General features: G+C 38.7%; 4 protein-coding genes across 4 annotated transcripts; 3 read left to right on the plus strand and 1 right to left on the minus strand.

Moving 5' to 3' along the window:
* Positions 1–208: 208 nt before the first annotated feature.
* Positions 209–7686, minus strand: LOC106178257 (uncharacterized). Its single transcript, XM_087014924.1, has 10 exons — positions 7544–7686; positions 6099–6244; positions 5532–5667; positions 4473–4618; positions 4122–4258; positions 3489–3617; positions 2685–3294; positions 2178–2364; positions 1935–2035; positions 209–1515 (listed from the first exon to the last, which is right to left on the minus strand). Exons 1-10 carry the CDS (start codon positions 7598–7600, stop codon positions 975–977), a joined length of 2190 nt encoding a protein of 729 aa, XP_086871050.1. The 5' UTR covers positions 7601–7686; the 3' UTR covers positions 209–974.
* Positions 7687–8626: 940 nt separating this feature from the next.
* LOC106178256 (mitochondrial inner membrane protease ATP23 homolog) lies at positions 8627–11767 on the plus strand. Its single transcript, XM_013561373.2, has 6 exons — positions 8627–9019; positions 9467–9512; positions 10014–10110; positions 10332–10463; positions 10771–10869; positions 11183–11767. Exons 1-6 carry the CDS (start codon positions 8788–8790, stop codon positions 11378–11380), a joined length of 804 nt encoding a protein of 267 aa, XP_013416827.2. The 5' UTR covers positions 8627–8787; the 3' UTR covers positions 11381–11767.
* Positions 11768–12773: 1006 nt separating this feature from the next.
* On the plus strand, positions 12774–16037 carry LOC106178258 (uncharacterized). The gene is made up of 2 exons (XM_013561375.2): positions 12774–13113; positions 14675–16037. The coding sequence occupies exons 1-2, from the start codon at positions 12982–12984 to the stop codon at positions 15251–15253; spliced, it is 711 nt and encodes a 236-aa protein (XP_013416829.2). The 5' UTR covers positions 12774–12981; the 3' UTR covers positions 15254–16037.
* A 1930-nt stretch (positions 16038–17967) lies between these two features.
* LOC106178249 (uncharacterized) lies at positions 17968–23735 on the plus strand. Its single transcript, XM_013561365.2, has 4 exons — positions 17968–18233; positions 19084–19235; positions 20124–20293; positions 20711–23735. Exons 2-4 carry the CDS (start codon positions 19085–19087, stop codon positions 23105–23107), a joined length of 2718 nt encoding a protein of 905 aa, XP_013416819.2. The 5' UTR covers positions 17968–18233; position 19084; the 3' UTR covers positions 23108–23735.
* The last annotated feature ends 322 nt before the right edge of the window (positions 23736–24057 follow it).

Below are 24057 nucleotides of genomic sequence, written 5' to 3' on the forward strand. Positions count from 1 at the left end.
ATCCCATGAACTTCCCTGTAATTTTTGGCATACGAGTCGGACTTAAATTGAGTCTAAATTTTGCCGATAAACTTGATACAGTAAGTTGACATAAATCGCCAAAATGGCGACTTGCACCATCATTTTCACTCGCCAGATTTAATTTTAACTCGCATTGGCGAGCTGGCGAGTGCGAGTGTCAAACGCTGTACAGGTTATTTCTTTTTAAAGGTGTTGTTTGATACTAAACTTGATGGAACTTGTTCTTTTAACTTTGGTTGTAATAATTGTATACAAGCCTTATAAGAATATCCACATTTAATTTCATGGATTAGCAAGCAAATTTATTTTTCCCTATCTGTACTTTGCACTGTACCTTACAAATTTATTATAGAAGAATAAGCCTTACTGAGGACTAAGCGGTAGGGCAATGTACAGCTTGAAGCAAAGAAATGAGCTTTTTTCTTTCCCTTTTTTTTCTTAGAAAAATCATTTGAAAAAAGGCTATTGAGGTGTCAAGTGTCATTCACGGTAGCTTGTGAACGAAAGAACTCTCATACTAACTAAAAGACTCCCCTGGGAAAACTTGAAATAAAAAATTAGTTTCTGCTTTGCGTGAATACTACTCGTATTCAGTACTCAAGTGATATATTCTATAACGCACTTGAAGTCAAATCTGAATGATGTATCACTACAAAAAGCGCTTATAAATTGACATTTATCCTTACTCCTAATGTCATCTAGCTTGCACTATATGTGGATTCAGTGTCGCGCTTGTCTAAAATGCGCGCCAAATTTAAGACTTGAGAAATAACGTTTGTTGTTTAAATTTAATCAAAAATACAAAGCTAGAAAATAGACAATGTAAAAAGAGCAGGCTCCAAAGCAGTGTTGCTTATTTTGTATCTGCAAATACCGTTTCTAGATTTTTCTTGATTCTCTAACTGTTATGATTCTTTGTGAATAGGCACTTCAGCCTAAAGGGTAGAGTTCAGTTAAGTAGAAGATGCAAATTCCATATACGCGGCATTTTCGAAAGCCACCTGCGTCACATTCTCTTTATCGCCCTGTGAAACGAGGTCAGAATCGTCCTCACCCTGCGGAAATGGCTTAGTTGGAGAAAGAGCATTCGATGCCACAAAATCATCTTGTGATTCCGCAATGCCGTCACCCTGGGGAACAGGCTGAGAACCAAATAAAGGGATACTGTCATAATTGTCATTTTCCGGAGACGCAGAATGCAAGCCCATTTCATCTGTAAAATTGAGCTGAGGCAGACCCGTTCCTCCATTGTCAGAACCCTGAGACAAACGGGGAGACATGTTGTTAACATCAGATTCCGATGTGAGTTTGGTGTCTATACACACCGTGTCATCCAGGGTGCTGTCGTCGTACGCACTGTTTTGGAAGGCTAATGGCGGGCGGGATTTACTGGCATTGTTTTGCGACTGTGGGCGACAGCGGGCTTCGCCGATAGTGGCGTACCTTTCCTCTTCCTCAACGGCACTGAGCTTTGGATTTTTGTGAGATTGGGCCCTGCATAGAAGGCAAACAACGTTTTAAAAAAAAAAAAGATAATGCAAGCATTTGTTGAAGACTTTTATGAGATTTATTTAGCTGTAGAAGAGAAACGTTCATATGAAGTTTAACACAGAATTTTATTATACATTTTAATTAGCCCATTAAACAACTCTACAACAGGCCAGGACGTGAAAGGTCTTTTTTCGATAGCGTAAGCAATATCAATATATGTGCCAAATTTTAGGGTTCTATTTCAGTATATTATGTCTTTATTCTAAAATAATTTCGTTCGTTCGGTTTGGAAGGTTAAATTTCAGTAAAATATAGCCCTATTACAGCTTTTGGTACTAGTAAGTATCTTATATTGCATTTACTTCTTTATCCCATCAACTTCCTTGGCTATGACACCAGGTAATATATCCATTTTGCAGTACCTTTTCCTTCTAATAATCAGAGCGACAATGGTCAAGGTGGCCGATATGGTCAGCAAGCCCACTGTCAGCGGAATGTACCAGTTGTTATCCAACCATTGGTTCTACGGACAAAAAGACAAGACCAATTGAAATTAAGAAGTAGTAATGTTATGTTAAAGAAAAACTGCCAAATAATGTAAAGAAAATAAATAAATAAAATAATTTAAAGAAAATGCACATTTTGTTTGAGCGAAATTGCAGTACCTGGTCTTCCCGAACAGCAGCGGCACGGGACCCCATTTTGGCACCATCGTTCTCGTAAGGCTGCAGTGGCGCCAGCAGTGCTGCAAGCCTAGCGGGCGTAAGGCTGGCTAATGCAGCCTTCAGTCTTGGGCACGTGACCTCCGTTGGCTTGGCAGACACGACGAACTGGAGATTCATGACGTGATAGCTGAAAAATGAAAAAAATAAAAAATAAAAATAAAAATGCTGTTTTATTTGGTGAAACTTATTATATGTGAGGAACCGATGTCAACCGATTTGTATTTTCAGTTGTATTTTGACTTTCGCAAAAAGAACATTAGGCAAAAAAGTTTTTTTTAGATGTTTTAATCTGAATGTTTAAGTGCGCATTTATCTTGGAAGGCAATCTTTATTAAATATATCAAAATCGATTGTTCGAAAAATATTGCACTGAACCAATAGTAAACTTTTTACAAAAGTATTTTGACGACATTGTTTAAATAATTTCATCAAAATAAGATGCCACACCTTTGCTCTTCCGCGTGATCAACTCCTATTACAATGTTGTTAACTTTATTAAAATCCGCTCCAAGCAGGTGCTTGACCATCTTTTCCACGATTTTTCTGACCAACGTAGGTTGGTCCAGCTCCCTGCTCAGGTACACCGGTACTGTTATTTTACTACAGTTGACAAAAGGTAAATGTCCAGCTGAGGACGAAGTAGTATTGTTACTTGCACTGTCATTTGCAGAAGCTGTTGGTGACGGTGTCATAACGGTGCTTGAAAATCTCTCACTAAAAGTTTCGTTTCCCGTGGCGATTGTTGCGGGAAGACTTACAGGCAAGTATGTGGTGCTGGAATTTGCTTCTTCTGGAAGGTCATTCTCGCATAATATCCCCGAAGTGAAATTTGCACAAATACAATGGAAAATACCGGTTTCGTTTGATGTACAAGTGGCGTTATTTTGGCACGGATGGCTGGAACACGCGTTTTCCTTCACCTGGCATCTCTCCCCGGAATAGCCTCGTTTACACAGACAACTGTATTGAGATGACGAATTCTGCAGGGACGTACACGTTCCTCCGTTCAAGCAAGTTACGTTATGGCACCCATCGCCTACCGTTTCACATAAAGTGCCTGAATAGAAGGTTAAAAGATGGGGTGACCTGCACTATTAAAGCGTGCCATCCGAATGAGTATAGGATAAATTTGTCTTAATGTTGTTATTCTAAAATTTCTGAATCACATGAAATTAAATGAAAATGTGTGTGTGTGTGTGTGTGTGTGTGTGTGTGTGAGAGAGAGAGAGAGAGAGAGAGAGACCTACAGACCTGTATATCCGTCTGGACATATACACCTGAAACCTGAGGGCAGATTGATACATTGAGCGCCACGTGAGCACGGTTCATTCTTGCAGTCATTCTTGATATCAACACAATTGTTTGTAGAATTTCTCCAACCTGCAAAAGAATTAAAATTATTATTTCACTGCAATAGGTCTACATAACAAACACTTAACATGCGATTAGAAGACAAATTAAAAAATTCGTTGTCAAGACCAAAAAATAATTATGCTTAAAACATAACACAAAATAGCTTTAATATCGTATCACGGTAGTGCTGCAATGCTCATGCATTCTTCAAAACCAATTTTAAAGTCACGATCGAATGATTTAATGTTTGATCGTAGAAAAATCGACCTTTCTCTATAATTCGCTACTGCCTTTATATAAAATCTTATTGATATACATTAATTTTTTCTATTTTAACTGAAACATAACCAAGCATCTGATCATACATGTATGGATACAACTCAGGGGTTCCGTCGCTATTAAAACTTCTTAACTAATATTAAGATATTGAAATTAAAATAAGTGATTGACGTCACGCAAGCACGACCACCGACACGCATGACAGGCGTTTTTCAATGTTTCAAAATTTTTTTGAAATAATTAAAAACCTACCTGGTAAGCATATCTTTTTTCCTGTCACTGGATGGCAGGTATAATGTCCCGCTGTGTCGTTACGTGGCTGACACAAGGTGGCGCAGTCAGACCCATACCAGTCCTCGTCACACGATACGTGAACTTCCACTACAAGACTAAGTACAGAATTTTTATTACAAAAAAATGGTAACTTAACTTATGACGCAAATAATCTACCTTTGTATCAAAAGCCACATTCAACCACAGTACACCCCTTAACATTCAAAAGCACAGGCCATTACAGAAACAATGTGAACCTTTGATATGCCCACCTCAATAAACTCTCATTTATGTGTAAAACTAGTACTATGAAACGTAAGTTGACCTTACTTTACTCTGTTTCGTAGTCTCAGTCTCGTTGCCATGCCATTCCGGTTGGGGAAGACGCTGAAGGCGTGCTTAAGGTAGTCCACGTGATCGTGATGGTTAACACCGGAGTCATCATCCCATACTTCAACTTTAAGGAACGCGCTCCCCTGAAAAGTTATTTTAAATTCCAGTTCTCGTGCCATAAGTGGCCTAAGGGAAGCATGAGAGTCAGTCACTATAGACCCAGTTAAAAAAAACTGAGACAAGGTATAAAACAAAAAGTTTAAGGAGTTTTTTTTTCAAAGTAATGCGAATTCTGTGTTCGATCTGCATCGTAGGGTCTATTTCATATCATTTAAACTTCACTATCATTTTTCTACTTTAATATAATATAAACTGATAAAATGAATTACATCGATCGAACTCCGAGATCATGCGTGCCATCTTACAGAGGCAAGAATGGAAATAAGAACAAAATTTGCAACGTCGCACTTTTTTCCCGTATAATGATAGAAAGAAACCAATATAAAGAGGAAAATGTTTTTTTCAATGAGGCAAGAAAGGGGAAAAGGTAGGGAAGGTATATAGGCCCATAGGCAAGGGAGTTTGGGTTTTTTTACCGTAAAATAATGCCAGCTCTAAAACCAAATTGTATCTATAGGTTCTATGCACATGTAGGCGTTCAGGCAATAAGGAATACCTTTTTCCAAAATAAAGGCGCGGTCCTTCCCCTGCTCCTTTGAAAATCGTAGGCTACAAACCTGAGGTTTTATGAACTTAATTATCTTACCGGCCAAGTGTCAAACTTCAGTACTACAGGGTTCGGGACACCACCGAAGCTGCTGCCAAGGTAGGGAAAGGGTAGGGAAGGTATATAGGCCCATAGGCAAGGGAGTTTGGGTTTTTTTACCGTAAAATAATGCCAGCTCTAAAACCAAATTGTATCTATAGGTTCTATGCACATGTAGGCGTTCAGGCAATAAGGAATACCTTTTTCCAAAATAAAGGCGCGGTCCTTCCCCTGCTCCTTTGAAAATCGTAGGCTACAAACCTGAGGTTTTATGAACTTAATTATCTTACCGGCCAAGTGTCAAACTTCAGTACTACAGGGTTCGGGACACCACCGAAGCTGCTGCCAAATGTGATGGTATTCTGGTCCATGATTGCACCAGATTCCACCTTACCGAAACTACAGCTGTTGATATTCCCAGTGAACCTGAAAATAGAGACAACTGATTAAATTAAACAAATATATATCACTGTTTTATTTTCATTTGCATTGAAGCATAAAACTCTGGGTGGTGTTTTTTTTCATAAATCTGGAAAAAAGTATATAAATAAATATATTTCAATTGTCGTGCGTTTGTATTTGCTTTGTAAAGAAAATGTATGCCCTTTTTCGTTACAAATAAATAAACAAACAAATAAATAAATAAATAAATAAATAAATAAATAACTGTGGCATACATGTATCTGTTTTTACAGAGTGAAAACGCAAAGTTGACTGCGATACAATTTCATGAATTTCAGGAATGTAGTCTATAAAATGAACAACAACAACAACAACAACAACAAAAAAGAATGGTTTGATAAAGAAGCAAAAGCTTGACACAATCCTCTTTAAATCAAAATGCTTAACCCGCTCACCCAGAACTTTTATCCACGCAGACTGTGAACATGTGGTCGCACTTAGACACACACGGAAAGTCGCAGCAATTGCCGTTTGATCCCGTCCCCTCTGTGTTGCTGAACTGCACTAGTTTGACGTACAGCTTCCCTTTCCCAAATCCCGTCTGAGAAAGAAAAATCAAATCAAAAGTGGTTAGAGTACCATACATTTCTTCGTTCACTTGTCAGCTCTTTCTTTCTCTACTTCTTCTTATCGTTATTATTATTATTATTATTATTATTTGAAGTGCTCATGGAAGTGCGCATGTACTATTTTACGGACTGAAGAAAGGAGTGGGGTTTTGTTTAACAGTTGTACACGTAGTGCTACATGTAAATGTACTAGTAGAATATTGGTGCGTGTTCAGTATCTCCAGTTTCAATCCAGAAAGGGTTTGTAAATAATGTAATTTAATTGTTTACTGTTATGACGAAAGAGAGAGAGAGGGGAAGGAGTGTAAGATGATCAACAGAAGACAAAATCTCTTTGCTCGTGACTTGCTCACTTATTACTGTAAAACAAAACCTTGCCACATCCAATTAACCGGCTCCTTTGTCTTACATATTGTCCCTAGCTTTGCACACTTGATAGTGAAATTCTTTTAAGTAAGCGCATGGCTGCTCATCCCTCATGTGATTTCTATGTTGGGTTTTACAGTTTAGTCATTATATGCGGAAGGGAGAGGGGGGAAGGTCAGAAGGAGAGGGGGGGGAAGAAAGTTTACATCTTGGTTTCTACGACCTAACGAAAATATTTTATCCTTCACGGCCACCACAGAAAGTTCTCTCGCCATCTTTTGGGCATTTTGTTTAACTTTCGTGTTCTTCATTGGTTGTAAAATTATCCCATAATGATTTTTTGCTTCCAAATTTAATTCTTTTTAAAGAAAAAAAATCAAATTTCTCCTACTAACGAATCATTTCTCGACCAGTCCCCGCACTTGAATATAATGATTTGAACTATTTCCAATTGAAAAACTTAATACTAAACGAATCATTATTTATATAGACAACCACAGCCTTTCTCGCATTTCAGAAGGAAATGTCAAAATCAGGAAGGCCAAGCTTTAGGCCAAGGAGTTTTAGTAAAGACTTCATAATTTTAAAGGTCTGAATTCGTACCGAATCCCATTTTAGACATAATATCACTTTTGGACATTTTCAAACGCTAATATAGTACTTCTACGTTAGATGGTTATTCACGCCTCTGTTTCGATGCAACGAATTTAACTAAACGCATTAAATGATTATTTTAGGGTTTGTTTCTTCATAAGTCTCAGCCAACGATTGATAATTGCCAGGTACTATAATCCACTTCACCTATCCTACAACGTCTGTCGGTGCGTCTAAACTATAAATCCATTACGAGTTCAGTTTACCTGTTGTTAATTTTTAGGTTTGTTTTGATAAGAAAATGGCCTTACCTTCAGAACAGAAGCTTGAATTAACAGAAGACAAAACAGCCGCGTAGTGTTCTTCATCTTGAAGTGTCCAGAAATACTGCAGTCACGCGTACATCAGGCATGCTTATATGTACGTACTGGGTATTATCGTTGGGGTCAAGGGTTCTACCAGCTCAACTGAATAATATTCACGAGGGTTTAGGCTTAACAGACAGAAATACTAGAATAGTTCTCACTTAAACGAGGGTCTGGTGGTATGCGTCAGTCTGAAATGTTAATCATCGTTAAACTTCAATTATTTCTACTTTATCTAATTCCAAAACGGGTCTTGGAGGGTGGGAGGTAATTATGTTACGTCACACACACGCGCGCGCGCACGCGCATATACATGTATGTAGGCCTAGGCCTATTCTGCCTATTTGCATGACGACCGCATTTATCAGCATTTCCATTTGCCCTCCTCCACTGCATTTATTCGATCTTTACATATTTTCAAAGGCATAATGATAACACATATAGGATGACATATGAAGTGAGCAGAGTTTTCGTTGAATAATAATTTATTTCTCACAAGAAATTAATATTGGAAACTTGAAAAGGGTTAGTTCCAGTTACCTACGTGTACAGCTACATAATCCCTCATACTCAGTTGCCCCTCTTAATACATTGTAATGACACATCATATTCTATGGCCATGAAAAATACTGGCAGATCTGAGATGGGGAAGGGAAACAGTGCCTAGTGCCTGCACACATTTAATTGTATTCCAGTGTATGGTCAAAATTCTCCTCGTTTGCCGTTTCCCATAGAAAAATATTGCATTAGCCAAACATACATATGATATATACAAGCAATAAGTTTACGTTTTTTTTTTCAAAACCCATATGCAGCTTATACATAGATTTTTAAATGGGAAAAGAATAAAATGAGTGGATCGAGTGTATAAATGAGTGTCAGAGTGAATGTAAAGGTTGATATTTGGGATGAATTAATTATTACGCAATTGAGAGAATTAGCTGAAAAGATTAAAGAAACAGATTTTCTATGGGGCGAAACTAAGTGCCAAATTATGTAGACCGTCTGTATGAACGTGCTCTCCTAAAAAAGGAGATTCGTTTACATTGTGTTTTCGAATCCGAAGCATGTGCGTCAGCTTGAATACTGTCCATGCAGTCACTTTCTGCGGTTTCTTGTGTTAATGAGGGCTAGAAAATTAAAACGCTTACCCCAGCTGGAATTCAGTTGTACACGCTTTTTTACTGAAAATGGCAAAGAAGGCAGACAGTGACGCAGAACTCGAGGAGCTGCGAAGACACGTCGTTGGTGACATGACCACATCAACCCCAGAAGTCGCTGATCAGCATGTCCGCTCAAAAGCTCCTTATGTCAACCCAGTTTTTTTTAATGTCACCAAAACTTGGGCCCCCGCTACCGTAATGATCTGGACCTCGTGGCATCGACGATGTGAGAAAGAAATCGTTCGATGTGTTCGAGAAGGTATTGTGCCCATATATAGTACTAGTAGACTAGTAGTGGTAGTGGTAATAGTAGTGTTGGTGCTGGTGGTAGGGGCGGTGGTGGTAGTAGTAGTGGTAGTAGTAGTAGTAATGGTGTTAACAGTTAGTAGTGGTGGCGGTAGGGGTGGTGGTGGTGGTAGTAGTAGTAGTGGTATAGTAGTAGCAGCAGAAGCAGCAGTAATAGTAGTAGTAATATTAGTAGTAGTATTGTTGGATTGGCAACATTTATTTGTTAGGTACTAGTACCTTGATCCATTGGTGAAACAGAACTGCATGTTTTACGCTACAAGTAAGCAGATTTTTTTCAGAGGAACTTTACCAATTTTGATGTCAGTTTATTACTTTCACATTTTTTTCATAAAATAGTTTGGAGAGTCACATAAATTTGTAAAAGAATTCAGACAGATATGATTACATTTTCCCCTAGATCCTTTGATCAAGACAGTGTTGACTGCAATGGAAAAGAAAGGATGGTAAGCAATTACTGTAGACCAACATATTATATCATAAATTATGATTTTTATAGAGAAAGTGTTTGTTTTAATTGGCAGTAAATGAATATAGCAGAAGTGTCTTGTAATGATACTGGTGAGTTTAATTGATTTTATAATTTCAGGCCCATAGCCAACAATTTCCAAAGGAGGTTCTTTTTTGGAAAAAGTGGACCTATTACCATGAAACCTGCACCTAGTTAAAATTTTGCCCAGAGAAGACCTTTTCCTGGCAAAAAAGGGGGTTCGTTCGACACCCCCCCCCCCTCTCCCCGGCTACGGGCCTGAATTTAACATCTACCTCAGATGGTACCAGTATTATAGTATTATGAAGAATAATATACTATGTTTTTGTTACAAACTACTGTAACATTACATGGTTTCCTTAAACTACATGTACGTACTGGGTACTGCATGCTATATGGATAATGATTTTATGATTTGCAACGGACTTTAAAAATAAACTAATGTTTTCTGTTTCAGCCCAGTTGATTTGTTGAGACATGTGGTATGTGAAAACTGTCATTACCCAGGCATACTGACAAGAGATTATGGATTCTTTGATAGAGAAATAAACCAGGTATAACAATAATAATAATAATGATCTTTAACACCAAGTCAGAATTGATGTAACATAAGCCAGGTAGTAAGCAAGTTCATATGACATTCATATTGATCAGCAGTTGATCTTCTTTTGATGGTGCATGTAAACAATAAAGGTGTTCTTCATATGTGAATGCACCGTGTCAGATTTATTTATTTACATTATTTTTTTCCTTAAAACTTAAATTCATCTTGTAGATTTATCTGTGTGCCAATCAAGTGCAGAATAAGCAAATACGCCATGTTTTCCTTCGGGAGCTGATTGTCGCATATGACCACTGTCGTGCTAAGATAGATGTGAATAGTGTTACACAGGAAGCATGCACAGAGGTAATTTTGTGTGTTTATGGTAATTACTTGATGAATTCGAAAAGCATGAATTGATTATTTTCCCACAAAATATGTTTGTTTGTTATTCTAAAAATTGTTGATTAAAAAGTTTTGGGGTGTTATTTGGCGTCTTGATCGAATGTACAAGCACACTTTTAGTCTGTTGCCCTTGGTAATTTGAGTTACCTCAGTCTTGTTGAAAATGGAAAATTTTGGTGCAAATCAGTATTTAAATTATTAGAACTCCACTGACATGAGGACAATGGCACAAAAATTAAATAATATCACAACTGTTATTCCACTCCAGGTACGTGCTGCCAATCTCTCTGGAGAATGCACAAGTCTGCGGAAGATGTGGAAGTCTTATCCTCTCACCACACTAGGGAAGATAAACGGAATGCACAAGGTAGAAGGAATACATGGACTGTATTCAAGATATTTTTGGACACATCTTAAGTTTTAATGATAATTGGCATGAAACCAAAACACTTCCTATGTTTTTTAACAATGACATTGTATTTATCCCCTATTATGTGCACATGATAAAATGTATATACTAAGACATGTTCCTGTACTGTATGTATGTATGTATGTATGTATGTACAGTATGTATGTACAGTACTACATGTATCTAATGCACTGTATGTACAATGTAGGTATGTAAATTTGTGCAAATTTATATACATGTAGTTTTATATATTTTTTGTTTGAATTTACAGGAATGTGTCAGAAAGAGGGCAGTAGATGCTTTACAGAAATCTTTCTCAGGCAAACCCAGACTAGAGCTAAGGGCGGCTGTAGACCAGGTATTTGAGAGGTGTTATAATGACCTTGACCCCCTAGGCAGACGACCCAGGAGAGGATCGGCAGCAGACGCCGCCAATGCTTACACGGACAGTCAGTTCATGAACCATTGACATCGGTTGTGGTTTTAGGCTTTGTGGAAATTGAAAATAATTATTGTTTATTTTTTCCCTTTACAACTAGTGTATGGCATTTCAAATTATGAATATTTATTACAAGATAATGGCTACATGTAAGATCATTTGAGCTTAGAAAATTTAATTGACAGTATATCTTTTTCAATTTATTGAGGTTTATTGGTGGATCATTATTGGGGTTATATTTCCTGTTGTTCGTTTGACGTAGATTTATTATGTTATACAGTATCTCAGTGGATTTTATATAACACACCAAATTCAATTTTTATGTGATAAAGAACATGAAATTGTGCATTTCCTAATGCTGTTTTGGAGCATTATCACTTGAAATTATTCAAATATGTGAATAAATACCTGATTTTATCCGGTTGTGACACGTATGTATTATCTACCAGGGTCCTTCCAGCTGTTGCAAGTCTTTTATACTATTTTGTAACAGCTAGAAAACATCTGGCAGATAGTAAGAAACCTGCACGTTCAAGCAACTTGTGTTGAACTTAAAGTCTCCGGTGCTCATCCAGATTTATAAGTCATTTTATATTTCTTACTTTAATCTGCTGTTTTGTAGAATAGAAACTCATTTTATTCTAGATCAATTTATTTCACACAGACGGACCGAGTATTCAATTGAAGAGTTGTAGAATTAAATTTTGCAAGCAATATTACAGAAAATCAGTTGCTCTACAAAATGACTACATGTAGCGCATGTTATCGGTATTTATCATTTGTTTTACACTGCACACATGAATTGACCCCTTTAAATTCCTTGAATTTGGAAACGCGATCAAGAAAAATAGAGCAGTAACTTGGTGCGCAAAATTTGAAGGGAATCTACACATTTTGAAAATGTTTATGTGGATACATATACCAATAATTTGTCATTCGAATAGGTTTGTATGACGCCACCGAAAAATATAGAATATATGCTATTTTACGAACCTCCAACCTACCGAAAATAAGTGTTGTAAGTAGGCGTTATAATTCAAGTGTTTACGGTACGTGTATGTGCTACCAGTGCATGTGTAGCCTAGTGGCGATCAGAGTCTTGACAGTGATTTCGTAGGAAGTTCTTCCTCACCGGTATTTATGGCAATATTAATCCCATTTATACACGGTGGGTAGAAAATTATTATGCAGTGGGTCTTTTGTGTTCAGCTGCTGTTAAACATGAACTTGTGGCCCCTTAAAAGAAACTTTAAAAGAATCGGAATCGGCAAAGAAAAGATATTGACCGCATTTCAATAAAATGTGAGGAATACATCGCGAATATTCATAACAATCCTGGCAAATTTTGCTAATCCAGCTGAACAAAGATGATCAAGGCTCCGATTTCTCTCACCGCATGCATAGTTTGCCCAGAGAGATTTGTTGTGACTGTTCAATCGACCAGCGTGTGTGTGCTTAGCTTTTAAAGGGATTCATTATTTCTTGGAAGATCAATCAAATCCAGTCGAGCCTAAGCAGCTGTGTGCACGCTACACAAAATTCTTGTGCTATTCGGTGCCTGGTGAGCACTCGCAACGGTGTCCTTGGGTTTATCACACACACATACATGTAGCTGTGGGAGTTAACAGGATATGATGCGGAACTGCGTTTTCCAGAGTTCACCCGTGTCCCTCTGCACGGTCCTTGGTGCCTTCGTGTTTCTAGCTACCACAGGAGTTCTCGGACTTACCAAGGAAACCAAAGATCATGACCTAGAATTCATAGTAAGTTGTGCGAAGCCTGTCATCGAACAAGCATAGTGAGATTAGCAATAGATACATGTAGTATGTAGTAAAATTCTGGATGTTCCAGTAAAGAATAGAATGGATTTGCTTTAATTGTCAAATAGGGAGCAAAGGACATTAAAAAACATATTGAGGGCAGTCATTGCACATTGCATTATGATATGCCGCTTTGAGCATTGTGCCTGGTTGGTTGCAGTGATTTAAGTCGAAGAATTAATTTTTGTATTTAGTAAACTCCTGTTTAGCTCCAGCTAAACCCATCCAGATGATAAACCATAGTACCTTTACTTTATTTCTGTTTCGAGATCAGAAATCGTTGTGTATGGTCCGTGTTTCAGAGAAACCCAATGATCTCAGTTTGTCGAAGATACTCTGTCTGCGCGATTTATTCTCTCCAGCCCTCCAGGCCCCCTCCCCCACCCTGCAAGCTTTTTCTTCACTCTGATCTCAACACTCCCCAGGCTGATCAAATAATACCCGCGCCAAGCCACTAAGGCATTATTTGTGCACTTTAATATCGATCAGTCATGTACGATACTTATTCATAATTTCTCGAGCACTCCGTTCGTGGAAATCTTGACGTATATTGATAGCTGCTCTCAACGTGGACACATCCAAAAAGAGTTCTCTTCTGCGATGTATTCACTGGCTACCTCAAGGCGTTATAATTAGGGCCCTGTGACTTGTGCAGACAGAATACATATTTCTCTTAAAATCCAATGCATTATTTCATAGACAATATTACAAAATTTTGTCCATGACTATTTTAAATGAAAGCCTTGGATCTCCACAGATTAGTTAAAAAAGGATATAAAAGGTTTTTAAATAAGATCGCAATTTTGTCAGTGTTTTTGTATATGGTATGCCTTTACTTTGGTGATGAAGAAAAAAGTGTGGAAAAATTCAGAAGATTGATATTTTGCTACATAAAAACCTAACGCGCAGTGCGTGACTGCAGCTTTTGTCAGCGCAGTGATATGAACATAGATGTAATCTGCTTGGTTGTGACACGGTGCCTCAATAACAGCTCATTTAATGGTTGTCTATCACAAACGCGTTAATGAATATTGGAAGAAATGATTTAAGCCACGGAGGAAGACTTCATTATAGGACTGGCGCGATCGAATCGATTTTATATGAAGTACAACCTGTGGTATTCGAAAGCAGATTAGTGTAACACTCAAAGTAAAGCAGCTGACAGCCCTTTCTTGTCAAACTAATCGAATTGTTAAAAAAACTCTAGCTTGCAGCAATGCTTACAGGCATTTAAAAAAACCTGTAAAAATTGAGCAAAATTCCTTTAATCGGCAAAAGATGCTGTATTGAAAATTGAAATTAAATTGCCAACAATTTTGTATAAATTTCATGGTGATTTAGTAAAAAGTCATGAAATGTCGAAGAAAATTATTATAAATTTACTGTAATTATGATTGTTTTTGTTTTTTTTAAATTTATTTATCTATTTATCCTTTTTTGCTTAGTAAAAACTACTAAAGGCTTAAATCACATCATGACTTTGTATGCTACCTTATCTCACCAGGCACAGTTGATAGCTAAACGCAATGCGGACAGCCTTTACCTGGAGATACTCGGGGGTGAACCCAACAGGGTCAGGCGGGCTCCCAGAAGCGTGGACGACGACGGTTTTCCTTCGTACTTTGATTCCAGATACGACGTACAGTTTCCGTCGAAGTTTTACGTAGAAAGACGGGCCAAGCGCTCTGCACAATCCGCCCACCGGCGCAACTATGTATCAAAAAGGGCAAAGGTTAACCAGATTAAGGGCTCACTCCGAGAAAAGAAGGGGGCTAAGCGAGCAAAACATTCGCCAGAAAACAATTCAGAGAGGGAACTTACTAGACTTAAGAGAATTGAGATTGTTGACCATAAACTGGCGAAACAAGAAAACGATCTGTATAATAGCCCAAATAGCAAAGCTGAGGAAGATTTGATGAGAATAAAGCGCACACGACGCGACTCAGAAGTCGATCGAAAGGTCAGATCTGTAGAAGCGCCTTTAAAGGAAGATGATTTGATTCGAGTCAAACGCAAGGGAGCATTTGATGAAGACAGCGAAGCCAAAGACCTTCTCAGAGTTAAACGCACTGAGGTTAACTAGAAAAACAGGGTGCAAGCCTGGACTCAAGACTTGGTGAGACTCCAGCGGAAAAAAAGGCACTCGTCTGATTGAGGAATTAATAAATTATTTTTAGAAAAGAAGCGGAAATTGTTGCAGAATACATTTACCATATCTGTTAAATCATGGTCAATGATCGAGGCCCGGGAAAAACATGCTGTACTCGTATGTTCCAGTTCTTTGTTTTTTCTTCGTTTTATCAATAGTATTTGGCTTTGAGATAAGAAACGTTTATCTCCAAATCAAGTCTTACTGCTCTACTTGCCGTACACGATTTGAACGCACTCTCACTCACTCACGCACTACCACACACAGACAGAGATGCTTTCATTGAAAAAAGCATAATATCATTTATCTTTAAACTAAAATATCCTAAAATGTGGCCTATAACCAACAGACTGTGGTGATATAAGATGTGTATGTTTAAAAGCTGCGTATCAGGGGATTATTTCAGGACTTTCTTCAGAGGATGGTATTAGAAAACAAAATCACTGGTTAAAGAGACGCTTTTGTGGTAAAAAAATACCATGAAGGATACTTACATCATCATATTAGCTGAGTTAAGTAATATGACAATAAACATTCTATCTACATGAGAGAACATTAAAAATATATTTGGGTACTTGTTCTATCTGCAAACCTTTAATTTGTTTGTAAATAAAATCGACTGTGGATATTTAGAAGTTGTGTATGTACTTTAACGTAATTTTTTTTTCTAAAAGGGACTGAAAACTCTCACGTTTGATATAAATAGACACAAGATTTATCCACTTTATTCAATTGTGTTTGATAAGCTATTGTGTTATAGAGAACACCTAGGGAAGGCCATTGCAGTAGTTGAGACAGGTGTCAACACAATGGCAATGATCAGAGATCGCAACAATCAAGAATCGGAATACAATTTAGTGACTTCATTAGTCGCAAAATTTCTATGAGAAGAAATTCATATAAGAAAATGATCAATTGTGCTTAAAATCTAGCGTGTTTCGCCGTGACCATAGTTCGCGTGTTTTCATGGCTCTACTCGTACTCTATAACAAGAATTTCATGTCGTCGGTTTGAAAGCAAGAAAACAAAAAACTTGTTAGTATTAAAATATGGATGGCGCATCCGACAGTCAATACCGTATAAATATTTGTTGATAGTGGCTAAAGTTAAGATCAATCTTACTTCACTTTCAAGCACTTCACCACACTATTACTTCACTTCTCGTGTTTCGCAATCTGTTTGAATATCCCCAGCAAGTGTCTAAGTCACTGTAAACAATCTGCTCAGATTTTACCCGGCGAGTGTTTGGATTATCAAAGATTATTCAAGTAAATGACTTTCACGCCTTTTTTAGCGTCAGGTTACGCTTGATGTACGCGTTTTACACCAAGGACACGCTTTGAATTGGTGCTTGAGTAGAGCGATACAGCATTGATTCGTATGTGATACTCATATTCTAAGAGTCATTGCTTTAATGTGCTACTTCGTGTCTATCCTCGATCATACTAGGACTGCAAAGTAAAGATTTGGACTTGATTTGCCCCTGTGAAAAGTTGCCCAGCTGTTTGTTTCCTTTACTCTAGAGATGGCAAGGTAAAAAAGGCTCAATACTATAACTCAAAATCAAGGGTAATTTTCTGCTGGCCATCCCCGGTTGAGTGTGTGTCTTATCTAAAAGCAAAGTTTAATCGAACAGGATTAATTCTTTACTCTGGTGTGTTCTTGCACATTGTATTCCTAAAGCAGTGTATCTTGACTGTCCCTGTTGTTGGACAATTGATCGAATATCGGATTTTACGTGCAAAAATAGTTTTTTATACTCGTATTTCTTTCTAAGAGGGATGTTTTCCTTCTGAAGAATTATTGACGGATATGAAAATCTCTTAGAAGACGAAACAAAAGGATATCAAGACAGCCGTTATATCAATGTTATACGTCGGACCCGTTTTTAGACGTAGATTATTCAATATTGGAGGAATTGTTTCTACTTTCGGGTTCTTATTTCGGATCCCTACGTGAGGGCACTTCTGATATCAAATCAATACTGAGGCTGATATTTGTTAGTGCCCACAAATAGCGTCCTCCATTAATATATATTACCAAAAAGTTATAATTTCCTGATATTACATATTCACTACCCGTGTTCCCTTTACTTGCTTGGATCACCTTGAAAAAATGGGTCTGATATGGAATACATCAAACAGATAATAGTTTATGATTAATTTATTTTGGTGTCTGATTATAGACGAGATAAATAGCAGAAAATGAGCAGTTCATTTACAAAACGAGCACCTTTTTTATAACAAAGACCGAAATCGTTAAAGAGTGTAGAATAACATTGGCAAATAATGAACGCTCATAAAAATAGACAGGGCAAATAAACAGAACGTCGAGTACGTATATGCTGTGTATTTGAAAACCTCAACAATTTTGTCAATTTGTACTTGGACAAATAATGCGAATTATTTGTCCACGGTGTGTATAAGTTTCCCTCCCGTCACGTTAAATATTCCTCCCTGGGATATTTTTGATTGGATTTCCACGCCAAGCAATTATGTCGAATTGATCTATTCATACTTAGCATTGTTTGTATAAATTCAGCACCGCATTCAATGGACACTCGCCTTGAATAGATCGCTAGTTAGCTCTATTTGTTTCTCATTAATTATGCATTTGTCGCGAGGCATTGGAAACCACTTGAGCCCGCGTACGGCGTTCACAACACGCGCCGCGTGCCTGTAGCACGTTTCCAGAAAACATATCCTTGACAGCGGTTGACGTGAACCGTGCACGAGTCTTAGGACGCTCTTTTATCTCGGTCATAATTGTCACAGGGATGGTACATCACGTGCGAATACGGGTCATTAAACAGTAGACGGGAACTTACTTTGAAAAGGGCTGCTGAAAATCTGATTGTTGAAGTTCTGAGTAACTTTAATTCGTCTTGACAGTAATACACTGCACAAAAATCAAGGTATGTACAATGTAATGGAATACGAACTTGTTTGTTTTGAAGTGAAATCAGTTGAAATGAGTTTTAGAAATTGAGGCATACACTAGTGTATTTGCGAGATATAAACCAGAAAACATTCAATCAAATATACCGATTTTTAAATTGGAATATTTCTATAGATAAAATGCACTTGGATTCATCACACCGAAACTATTCTAATATTTAATTGATTATATATACTGACTATAATGTTAAAGATACGTATTTTTAGGAGTTTACTTATATATCGGGACACACGTTAAGTTAGTCTTAATCTATAAACCAAAACTTACAGTATATTTTAACCTCGAATCAATTAGTGCCCATACGTCAGACCTGTATTAGAAAAGGTAGAAGAGTGTTAAGTATCCTAAACATTTTTATATTTCACTTAATTGTTTCATATTTATCTTGGATCAAAGTTAACATGTGTTTGATCTTACAGTGAAGGCTTATCCTCTACCCCGACCGCAGATTGATGTTTCACTGTAGTACACAGATATATGTCTCTGGCTATTTTTTTTACACTTTTTTCTACTTCCTTTGTGTGGAATTGATGTCATAACTCCGTTAACCTCTAGTATAGAGAACGTAGTGATGACGTACGTTGGCCCTATTACTAAAAAAAACCCCTGAAAAATAGACTTTTTAAGGGGTTCGACGTGCTGCCTCTCTTGAACGCCCCCCCCCCCCCCGATCTTTTTGTTTTAAAATACTAGTTATAATCATGAAGACACAAACACTGCGTTGGTGTAAACATGGTACTATTGGTAATGTAATTAGACTTGCAATATATTTGTAAATATCTGTTAAGGTTCATGTTCAATTCTAGTATGAGTTCTAGTGATTCTGAGCCAGAAGAGGAAGAGCAGGAGCCAGCGATAGATTACTCCACTTTAAGAGAGGAATTTTTGACCGCTGTTCGGAAGAACGACAAAATGAAGGTCAAATTTACAATACGAGATCATGCAAAAGGGATAAAAGGTGGGTGAGAAAGAATGAACACTAGCAAAGATTTTCTTGTACAAGTACATGTAATTTACATTACTATATACACGACTATTTTGTTGTATATTTTGAGTGTAAATTTCTTCCATAATAGAGATACATTGTAATGCTCATCCCACGTACTACTTTCAAAATGCACAAAACACTTCCCCCGTGCAAATTTTTAGAATAACTTCACTATGCAATGATTTCTATTGGATTTGTCGTTTCTTGGTCACTGACTCCATGTCAATGGGAAAACTTCCGGCAATATGACGCACTTGTCTATAGTCTAACTGACATCTAATGGCCCCAATATGTCACCTGTTAACACTGAAAAAAGACTTACTTTATAAAAGATCACTGGGTTAATGTTGCTAGGTAATTAAGCTAGCCCCCTATTTCGCAAAATCGATGGTCGCACTGTTCAGGAATAATTAGGTAATATTATGATAAATTTTCGGCTATCCAAAGAAATCAATAGGTATCGATCTTTCATTCATTAACTTCTAATTTGTTACATCTAGCCGGACTTCATGCGATTTTTGATCTCGAAATAGTAAAACAAATAACGTCTGGAGGCGATGTTAGTGATTCTTTCTCTCAAGCGATGGCGCCACAGGCTGTGTCGTCGCTCACAGACACTTACAGCCTCAAATATGAGTACTCTAGCACTAAATAAATCAAATCATTGAAACGCAAACAAGTTCAAGAGGTCATTACAATCATTTTGTTATGAGAACGGATAGCGTTCCTTAATAGTGAACATCAGCATTTTATTCTTTTGTTTATTTATTTATAAGTTTAGATATATTTTTTATGTCATGATCATTTCAATGTGAAACTCTGCCGGTAATCAGAGCACCTATGTATTTGCTGTTGCAGAGATAGCCGGCGGTGTGGGAGAGGATGGCTCTTGCGCCATGACCAAGGCAGCCTTCATGGGGTACGCCCCTATCATCCAGATGATGGTGAACGCTGGAGCTCCTGTAGACGCCGCTGACAAAGATCAATGGACAGCCCTGATGGCGGCATCCCAGAACGGGAAGTTGGAGGTAATCTGTCAATATTGATTGTATTGTCGAAAGTAGCGACGCCATCCAGGCTTGAAAACTGAAAATAATGGGGACCGTGACGGTGACCGTTTACTCACAATGCTGGATGAATTGACAGTCATTTTCACACGGGTTTTAGATACTTCAGTTCTGTTCTAATGGGTTTTAGTTTCATGCATCGTTTGTTCTATTCTAAAAGACAAAAAATAAAAGAGCAAGGCGATTTATGATGTATTTGGAACCAACAGTCCGCCTCACTTCCCCTTCCCCTCTCTCTTTTTCTTTCACTGGTTAGGCTACAGAAGACCCTCTTGAATTCAATAACTAAATATGGATGGCAGCCATCTCCTCACAAAATCACGAATGCATCACGCAACATTTATTTCAATAAATTAATACAAACATGTTATTCCTTAGGTGGTTGAGTTTTTGCTAGAAAACGGCGCAAATGTCAACTGGCAAGACAAGAAGAAGTGGACAGCGCTGCAAGTGGCTGCATATAACGGCCATGAGAAGGTTGCGGAGAAATTATTAGACGCCGGAGCTGAAATCAACGCTGAGAACAAGAAAAAACAATCTGCGCTCCTCATGGCTACTAAGAACGGCCACGAAGATGTCGCCAGCCTTCTCGTTGCCCGTGGTGCAGAGACGGACGTCAGCGTCAACGGCAAGTCGGCCCTGTATTCGGCCGTTGAAAAGGGCAAGAAGAAAATCGTCAAATCGCTTTGTGAGAGTGGTGCCACGCCGGAACCGGAACACGAAGGGGTGATCGCACTTTACGTTGCTGTGGAGCACTCTTACAGAGAGATAGTGGAAACTCTCTGCCACCACGGCGCCAAGCCTAACAATGCTCATAAAAATGGGAAATCTGCCCTTTACCTTGCGGTAGAAAACGGCAAAGAAAAAATTGTCAAAACACTCTGCGAACACGGAGCAGAGACCAACACTTCCATGCGAAATAAAGCTGCGCTCTTCCTCGCTGTAGAAATGGGAGAGAATGAAATAGTTAAGACCCTCCTCAAACACGGGGCAAAGCCCAACGTTGACTTTAAGGGCAAATCGGCTCTTTTCCTCGCTGTGGAGAAAAACGAGAAAGACATGGTCAAAGAACTGCTTGGGAAAAAGGCCAACCCTAACACAGAATTTGAAGGGAAGTACCCACTACATGTAGCCGCCGAAACCGCATGTGTGCCCATAGTGCGAAAACTCCTGCTTGACGGAGCCAAACCAGATGCCATAACCAAAGCCAACAGCGAAACTGCCACACACATAGCAACGCGACTTGGGGACAAGGAAAAACTCAAGATAATGCTAACTAACGGAGCCAATCCTAACATCCTTGATGGCAAAGGTAGAACAGCCTTACACGTGGCAACAGAACTGCGTGATCTGGATGCAATGACACTGCTTCTGAAACACAAGGCAAGTCCCAATGCCAAAGACAGCAAGGACGGTACCGCGATCCATGTAGCAGCCTCGCTCCAGTTCTTAGACTGCGTAGAGTTGTTGCTTTCCAAGGGAGCAAAACCCAATCTCATAAGGAAAGGACAGATGGCGCTGCATATAGCCGTAGAGTTAGGCAATCTTGAGATGGCAAAGCTTCTTATGGCCAAAGGTGCAAGCGTGGACGGACATGGGGATAGCGGCACAACTCCTCTCATTATCGCTTCCTCTCGTGGGGACATTCCCATAGTGAAACTTCTTCTTGAAGGGTTTGCCGAGATTAACAAGCAGAACACTGCCGGAACTAGCCCGCTCCATGCTGCATGCGCATCTGAAAGTCCAAACAGATATGAAGTTGTTGATATCCTTCTAAACGCGGGGGCAAACGTTCATGCGAAATCCAAAAAGGGAACACCTTTGAAGATCGCTTTGAACAGGCGTGATCTTAAGTTGGTTCTCATACTGATCGACGCTGGGGCCAATGTTAATACTAAATCAGACCAAGGTCTTGTCGCCCTGAAAATGACACTTGAAAAAGATATGGATGAGCAGTCACTAAATTTAATTTGCGCTGGTACCCAGTTAGCGGACCTGGTGATTAAGAAGGATCTCCTGTACCAGTCCCTTTTCCGCGCTGTGAAAGCCAACTTGGTCGAGGTTGTCAAAGAGGTGTTAAGTATACCCAAGGGCATCGACGTCAATACCCAGGATGAGAACGGTTGGGGCCCATTGCATCACGCCTGCGATCTTGGCTACCTGAAAATGGTGAAATATCTGGTCACAACTAAAGCAAACGTGCACCTGGCCGATCCGGAATATAGAACACCGCTGTATGTTGCTGCCAGAAGTGGGCATGCCGCTGTGATCAGCACACTGCTGGCCTACGGAGCGAGCATCGATGTCAGAGAAAAAGATACGAGGCGAACACCTCTCCACGCCTGTGGCATGAATGGCCACTCCGACGCTGCCCTCGTTCTGATTCGCGCCGGCGCCAAAATCAACGCCTACCGTGTTGATGACTATACACCGCTCCACGAAGCATGCGCCAATGGTCATAAGCAATGTGCTATCACCCTGATAAGCAATGGCTCGCAGCCGTATTTTAAGACTACTGCAGGGTTGACTCCTCTTCAGGTGGCGACTGAAGCGGGACACAAGGACATGGCTTGGGCTATTATGGCCCATAACTCAAAATTAACGGAGAAGGCCTCAACCCGTCGCCCCAGTGGGAACTCTCTTTTGTCCCTAACTAAGCAACCAAATAGGATTATCGGGATGCTAAAAGCTGCAAAGAATGCGGAGGAAGGTGGAAGCCAGCCAACCAAAACCGATTCATTGCTAGAAAAAGAACCCTCCCAATCCTCTGGGTGAGGGGTTGAAATGCAATTGTTTTTTTCCAAAACTTCTTGGATTCTGAAATTAGTCCAGTTGTAAATACGTATAAACGGACACAATTCTTAGACATTTGTGGTTGATTTCTGACAACTTACTCCAAAAAGCTTTACATAGATGTTATACATCATGGTGAACGAATGCTATGTTTGAAGAAATTAGGGAGAAGGGAGTCAGGAAGACTTTTTTTATTCATATTTTATCACCCATTAGGTGCATGTTTCATAGACACACATGTAGCTTCCAGTAGGTTGTGACGTGATGTACTAACAGACATTTAATGAAGACACTTCCGAATCCTCAGGATGAATGGCTATAAACCTAATTTTAGTTCTAGGATCCATAATGATCCTAGTTTATAGTATTTTTTGGACAATTTCAGCTTCCGCATCTTGGCTAATTTTGATAATCGGTAGAAGTGGTGTGCCATGAATTGCTAAATATATTACATATGATAGGTTATTTTTTGCAAATTTTCAATAAATCTTATTTCGTTAATTATATTTCCTCATTAAATTTATATTAACCGCTACTGTTTACGAAAAGTGACTGATATAGAACGCCAATGCGACTCGTCTTAAAAATAATGGCGGCAGATGAGACGAAATCAATTTGTTTCCTGGGACGATCTAATTGTCCTCTGAGATGGGACGTTTTAAGTTAGGTTGACCCGCCTCTTTTAGTACCACACTTAATTGAGACAGGTTTTCTGTGGTAAGGGTGTAACGTTTACTTTGGCTGGTTGACTAAGGTGCGTAATCCACCATGAAGAGTATTGCCTGACTCCTCGACCACGCAATTATGGGGCGCGGCTCTTTATATATACGTGTTTGTTCACAGGTATTATTCTGATATCTGTCAGCTATACAGCTTGATATGTACAAGTCGCAAAGTCACTTTGTTTGCATTTCTTCCACGTTCTTATATCA

The sequence above is a fragment of the Lingula anatina genome, chromosome 6 (assembly GCF_051362555.1).
Source record: "Lingula anatina isolate TDL-2025a chromosome 6, LinAna3.0, whole genome shotgun sequence".
Lineage (NCBI taxonomy): Eukaryota > Metazoa > Brachiopoda > Lingulata > Lingulida > Lingulidae > Lingula > Lingula anatina.

What these genes read in the sequence shown, in the direction of transcription:
- LOC106178256 (XM_013561373.2), top strand. Translation starts at nt 8,788, where the DNA reads ATGGCAAAGAAGGCAGACAGTGACGCAGAACTCGAGGAGCTGCGAAGA. An exon ending in TTGATAGAGAAATAAACCAG is followed by an intron (nt 10,111 to 10,331) that starts GTATAACAATAA and finishes TTCATCTTGTAG; the next exon opens with ATTTATCTGTGTGCCAATCA. An exon ending in AGATAAACGGAATGCACAAG is followed by an intron (nt 10,870 to 11,182) that starts GTAGAAGGAATA and finishes TTGAATTTACAG; the next exon opens with GAATGTGTCAGAAAGAGGGC.
- LOC106178249 (XM_013561365.2), top strand. Translation starts at nt 19,085, where the DNA reads ATGAGTTCTAGTGATTCTGAGCCAGAAGAGGAAGAGCAGGAGCCAGCG. An exon ending in TCATGCAAAAGGGATAAAAG is followed by an intron (nt 19,236 to 20,123) that starts GTGGGTGAGAAA and finishes TTGCTGTTGCAG; the next exon opens with AGATAGCCGGCGGTGTGGGA. An exon ending in CCCAGAACGGGAAGTTGGAG is followed by an intron (nt 20,294 to 20,710) that starts GTAATCTGTCAA and finishes GTTATTCCTTAG; the next exon opens with GTGGTTGAGTTTTTGCTAGA.
- LOC106178257 (XM_087014924.1), bottom strand. Translation starts at nt 7,600, where the DNA reads ATGAAGAACACTACGCGGCTGTTTTGTCTTCTGTTAATTCAAGCTTCT. An exon ending in AGACTACGAAACAGAGTAAA is followed by an intron (nt 4,259 to 4,472) that starts GTAAGGTCAACT and finishes TTCTGTACTTAG; the next exon opens with TCTTGTAGTGGAAGTTCACG. An exon ending in GATCACGCGGAAGAGCAAAG is followed by an intron (nt 2,365 to 2,684) that starts GTGTGGCATCTT and finishes TTCATTTTTCAG; the next exon opens with CTATCACGTCATGAATCTCC.
- LOC106178258 (XM_013561375.2), top strand. Translation starts at nt 12,982, where the DNA reads ATGATGCGGAACTGCGTTTTCCAGAGTTCACCCGTGTCCCTCTGCACG. An exon ending in ATCATGACCTAGAATTCATA is followed by an intron (nt 13,114 to 14,674) that starts GTAAGTTGTGCG and finishes TTATCTCACCAG; the next exon opens with GCACAGTTGATAGCTAAACG.